Genomic DNA, 6,265 nt, shown 5'->3' on the forward strand with positions numbered 1-6,265 from the left:
TGCTGCCATCGACAGGTTAGGAGTGAAACTTCCGTCGAAACTGCAAGCCTGAACAACTCTGGAGGCGTTCTTCAAGTCCCAACCGGCGTGAAGACCATAGGACTTGAAGAACGCCTCCGGCCGGAGCTGGATATACTAGTTGGGCCTCTGTGTGTGTAGGATGTACATACGAATATGTGGTCACTCCCAAGTCTGCTCTATGGGCAGAGATAGGCCTATGTGCCACTAGAAACTGAATTTGAATTACTGACATTTGAATTTGAATTGCTCATAAGTCCCTCCGCGCCCCATCAACTCCGAGGCTGAATTATCATCCACTAACTAGCCCATTTGAGCCTATTCTTGCATGAACTATTGAAAATAAAAATCATTGAGAAGCTAAAGTTGAATTTTGCAATGCAGTTGTGGGATACTATGTGTGGGATGGATATGAAGAAGACATAAGAGTGTTCAGAGTATTCTGAAAAGTAGGCCTGGGATCTAATTAAGTACTATACTTACATAGTCTCATTTCTTTTGTGTGTGTTTTTGCTTGCTACATAACGTTTCAAAAGGATGCAATAGGACACAACAAATATTTGCTCTAGGGAGCAGCAGTCATTCAAATCCCAATCTGCAGCTTGCACCATACTGGTTCAGGCAGTAGACTATCCATAATAGGTTACTGTAGTATCAAGATATTTGCTTTCATTGTATGACAATACCTCACCCTATCTACCATGATATAACCATTGAGTTATGGGTTATTATTCTGATGGGCCATGATATAACCATGAAACCATACATTAGCTTATATAATGTTAATATGAACCAATATCTCTGAGGAATGTTTCCAGCACCTTGTTGAATCTATGCCACGAAGAATTAAGGCAGTTCCTAAGGTAAAAGGGGGGTCCAATCCAGTACTAGTAAGTAAGTAAGTAAGTAACATTTATTTATATAGCAAGGTGCAATACAAATAAAAGTGCAAAAAGTGCAGTGTCGGGAGGCTCACCTCAGGTCAAAGGCAAGGGAGAAAATATGTGTTTTAACTAGTTTCTTAAAAGCCTCGATGCTCTGGGCGGATCTGATGTGGAGGGGGAGACTATTCCAGAGCCTGGGGGCTGCTTTGGAGAAGGCTCTATCCCCTCTTGTTTTAAGTTTGTAGGCTAGCAAGGTGTAGGCTACATAATGAAGTGGGCGATGAGTGTATATCTCAGAATTAGCAGTATATTCACGAGTAGTGAGATTCAATGATAATGTATCTTTTCATTTATTTATGTCCATGCCAGACAAATCAGTGGATTGATGTGAAAGTTCCTGCCACGCCCATGTTGACCACCATATCAGTATATCTTGTTTCTTTGTTATGGTGATTGGTGAACATATCTCAAAATGGCTGACCGGGTCTGGGGTTAATTTCCACCAGTTTGCATCTTTACATAAAACAAAACAACACAAAAATAGGCAATTGAGTTTATTGTGTACAATAGTCACAGAGTGATACAATATAAAAGCCACGTGTGTGGCATGAAGGAGAGGAGACTGGGGAGGAGGAAACCATGGGGCATTACTTTACAAATATACAGCACTAAAAAATCTTTAAGTTGAGTTACCTTTACGTTTTTACTCATGTTCCTCAATAGACTGAAGACAACAAATGCCTTTCGTTCTGATAGTTCAAATGTTTTATCCGACTTATATTTTTAAGGTGATTTCAAATGTGTCTTAAATCATAGGCAAGTTCTTATGCCGTGTACCCAAATTCAACAAATAAATAGTAATACACCACAGCACATATTGTGACGATACAAATTTGATTTCGCAGTAGTGTTTTAAGCATTTTAAGTGCCATAACATTAACCTAAAACATAACAAAAATCAGCTTTCTACTTGAAGTCAGATTGACTACAGCCAAAGGTCAAAGGTGAGAGCAATTACGAAATGTGTAAACTCAGAGAATCACATACATTATGGTTAAAAAGTATGCTATGTTACCTTTATGATTATCACTATTAATGGACTATACATAACATATCTTAAGAAAATTATCATCTGTTTAATTGCTCACCAAACTATTGCAGTCCTGCGAATGTAGACACATATCTATAGTTTATTAGGCATCAGCCAGTGACACCTTGACAAGAGTAGATTATTGTCAAGAACAATTTACTAGAGTAACAGTTCTGTCATGTGCATGTTGATCACAGTCAAAGAAACACTTGGAACACTGACTGAATTATAGGCCACACTCTCTGTCCCTTCAAACATTTGTTGGTTTGAATGACTGGCACCCAAGTCTAACAACATGTGGGGGATACATACTGTATGATTAAAGGCACTGATTAAAACTGGTTGATCACGTTTTTCGATCCAAATAAAACATATTGATTTCATTTATATATTTATAAACACATTTTACATCATGACATGTTCTACATTTGACCAGCAATTGCAGCAAAAATAATAATAATTAAAAAAAAACATACATAAAAATATATTCACTCGTATAAATGCATTTATATAATGGCACTGCTCATAATGGGTAGTTAGGTGGAGAATGGGGATATGGATGAAGATTACCATAAACACTGATGTAAACCACTATTCCACAATGGTAATATACACTATGAGGTCCATATCCATAGCTAACAGTTACAAGGCACCTTGAAAGATCACATCAGCAGTAAATGTAAAAAAAAAAAAAGAATAAAAAGACAAATAGTGTACAGTACTACGTGCTCTGCAAGAGGAGCCTGCACATGTCAATTTGTCCTATGTGACTGATGCAGGGTTTGAAACATCGGTCTCCCACATGGAGGACATGCGTAAACTCGCAAACCTAAAGCCTATAGGCATTGGATCTGGGAACTAACGCATGCCTTCATGTCTGAGGCAAGGTGAATCCTCAAGCGAGTGTTGTCACAGTAACCACCTCTTTTACTTGACAGTGAAATTTGATCAAACTCATGACGCTCACGTGCTTCATCCCTAAAAAGTCAGGAGAGAGTGAAGCGCATGCAGACACCAGACACTTCTCCTCACCACACTTCCTTCCTCTTCCTGACTCGATTGAATTGACATACATTTTCCACTGTGTAGTCTAGTACTATTAGCACTTCAAACTATCAAACAATACTTTAAAAAAGAGATACGCTGGACCCGGTCTTGTTCCCAGTTAATATCGGAATACAGCAGTCCGGTAAATCTGACCGAGCAAGACTAGTCTTAAGCTAAACTTCTTATGAAACCAACATCAGTCACATGACACATTCTCTGTTCCTACACAAACATTACAGTACAGTTCTAACCACCAGGGTTCTCTCCACTATTCTATCCTTGATCAGTGTCGGATTGCGCCGTCTGGCAACACGAAACTAACAACTGTTCAGTTCTATAGGCAGTTCCCGTTATGCTGGTCGGTTGGGGTGCATAAATTCAGATTAGGAACCCGCCGGTAGACAAAATGGAAGGTCTGGGAGTGGGGGCGACTGTGTATCTCAGCTTTGATTCGCTGAGGGTGCGTGTCAAGGGCCAGCTGCTGACTGGTCTCCTCGGTGAGCAGAAACAGGGCATAGTTCTCCGGATCGGGGACTTTGAATTTGCAGGCGCAGAGCGAGCACACTTCTTCTGTGGTGGAATATGGGTTGACCAGCAGGGTTTTGGCTGTGCAGCCGCTGTTCACTTCCTGTAGAGCAACACGTAAATAGTTCTGTAGGGGGGGAGAGAGACACACATACTCAGAAATAGGGAAACAGATTCTGTTGATACACAGATATTAGATACACGTATACAGTACATAACACATGGAAATGCACACACAAACACAAACATTAAAATACAGAGAGACCATGGCCTACACAGACGGAATGTGACAGACTTTGATATGATACACACAGGTCAACAAGAACACATGCAGACAAACCAAATTTTTTTTTTTTTAGTAAACAACAAAATGACACATGCACAAAAATATAGGGGTGACAAGACAGGGGTTAGTAAAGACAAATAGAGAAAGAAAAGACCGTTGTCAACGTAGATGCGTTGGTTACATCTAACTTACTTCACTAGGCTTCTTCCTCAATGCTCAGCCCTCCCATGGTGAGGGATGAGTACTATAGTATAGTATGTGTTTAGGATGGGATAATGCGGCGTCCTTAAGTTTTGTTTATTTTTTGGTGTGTTTTGTCTGTTGTTGGTGGTGGTGTTGTTGGTAATATTTGTCGGACCTTCTATTTGTTGATAAATGCAATGGAAATATGCTTTAACAATCATCCCTTTCTCCTACGACAGGATCTCCACCAGTGGAGGCTGGTGGAGGTAGAAATCGGAGGACAGGCTCATTGTAATGCATGTAACGGAATGAGGAATGGGATCAAACACATTCCATTCCATGTATTACAATGAGCCTTGTCCTCCAATTTCTGCCTCCCCTGATCTCCACTCTAACTACATATCATCTTCCACCACAGACACAAAGTAATTAAAGCCTGTATTGGCAAACTGTAATTTTGTCTTTATAGATTCAGATCCAGATATAGGGGAAGAGAGAATCCTAGCGGGCCGGCGCTCCTCATGCAGTGCCCCCATGTGGAGGGGTGGGGGCGATAGACAGGGGGCTTTAAAGACTCACTGCCTGGGGTGGGGGGGTCAGGTCTGGGTTCAGGGCGATACCTGGAAGTCGTCCACAGAGGGCGCTATGCGCTGGGTGGTGCGGCGGCGGTGCCACTGGTGGAGGGTGTTCCTGGCCTCGGAGCTGAGCACCCGGGCCGCCTGCTCCTCCTGGAAGTTCTTGATGAGGGCCATGGCGCCGTACGCACTGGTTAGGTAGTAGCCACCTGGGGGGGGAGAGGGGGGGGGGGGGGTGTAAAATTAAACAATGGTGCATGGCTTCTTTTTTTCTTTTTTTTAAGTGCATGCATTTAGGTGAGAGTCTGACCACTTTACAAATAATATTTATATATATTTATTATTATATATTTATTTATATATAACAAGTGTGTGTGTGTGTGTGTGTGTGTGTGTGTGTGTGTGTGTGTGTGTGTGTGTGTGTGTGTGTGAAAGAGGAAATTCCCCTTCCCGCTGTGAGACACACCTCAGGAAGCCTCTCACATGTAACAATACCCCCACACGTACCCCCACACTACCTCGACACTGAACTGATTCCAACCCATTCAAATCCAGCTACCTTCCTGTGGAACACAAACAAAGTGTTTCCCTACCAAGCCTGCCTTGTCTTCCTCCTGCCGGGTTGTCTGGACAGTCTGGACCCCAGATTGACCTGGCGTGTTCCTAATCTTACCACTTGTTGTGATGGGATTGTGATGTTAGGTGGGGTGGACAGAGGTTCTGAATTTTTTATAGTCACGCTTCCAGAGGAAGGGCACAGAGATTTTAAAGCTGTCATCCTACCCTACCCCACTGTCAGTCCAGGGTAACAACGCTATGAAACGGTCATTCATTAGCTTCAGAATTGTCATCCGCAATATTAAACACAATATGTCCAAAAGCTACAGTGACGCAAACGTATGACTTATTTAGAAAAGCATCAAGAAAGTCAGTGTGCTCAAGTTTTTTTTTCCTTTTTTAAGTTTATTTATTCACTCTGAGACCCTGGGCCCAGTTGTTCAAAACGTTTAATCTGGATCAGAATCAGCCAGCTCAATCTGATCCTGGATAGCAAAAAATAATCTGATTTCCCCTATAACGACTCAAAATCAGCCAGATAGATCTGATCCTGGATAGCAAAAAAGAAACTGGGCCCTGGAGCATAGCTTAGGTGTGCTAACATTTTCAGAAACACCATGTGACTTATTCACATCCATCCATAACGTGTTGGCCCCATTGTGTTTACAATGAGCCTGTCCTCCGATTTCTCCCTCCACCAGCCTCCCCTGGTTTATGGTATATTGTACGTACGTATGTAAGTATGTTACAGTGAAGATGGCGGGGCTAGACCTACCCTCTCCGTGCAGCAGTGAGGGGTCCAGCAGCTCCATCATGTACTGGATCTCAGTGTCTAGCTGGGGCATGTCACACTGGGCCAGCACGTAGGTCAACATGGGGAGGAAGTCATCCGCCCCGTACATCCTCCCTGAACACACGCACACACACACACACACGCAAAGGCAAGGTAAGTTTGAGGATGAGGTGTGGTTTTACCACAGAGAGAAAACACAAACACACAGCTTACATTTGAACTATTTAACAGACGCTTTTATCCAAAGCTACTAACAATTAGAGCAGCGGTTCCCAACCTATGGGCCGCGGCCCACTGGTGGGCTGC

General features: G+C 42.5%; 1 protein-coding gene across 1 annotated transcript in view; it reads right to left on the reverse strand.

The window, feature by feature from the left end:
* Positions 1 to 2,713: 2,713 nt before the first annotated feature.
* LOC308176052 (ras and Rab interactor 2-like) overlaps positions 2,714 to 6,265 on the reverse strand; it is a gene marked incomplete at its 5' end in the record, with an annotated part of 30,661 nt that continues 27,109 nt past the window's right edge. Inside the window, 3 exons of the mRNA XM_080550648.1 lie at positions 2,714 to 3,691; positions 4,654 to 4,817; positions 5,942 to 6,073. Of these exons, the coding sequence (XP_080406774.1) occupies positions 3,374 to 3,691; positions 4,654 to 4,817; positions 5,942 to 6,073 (614 nt within the window). The 3' untranslated portion in view covers positions 2,714 to 3,373. The remainder of the gene's footprint in view (positions 3,692 to 4,653; positions 4,818 to 5,941; positions 6,074 to 6,265) is intronic.

This window comes from Nansenia antarctica, assembly GCF_963989245.1.
Source record: "Nansenia antarctica genome assembly, chromosome: 2".
Lineage (NCBI taxonomy): Eukaryota > Metazoa > Chordata > Actinopteri > Argentiniformes > Microstomatidae > Nansenia > Nansenia antarctica.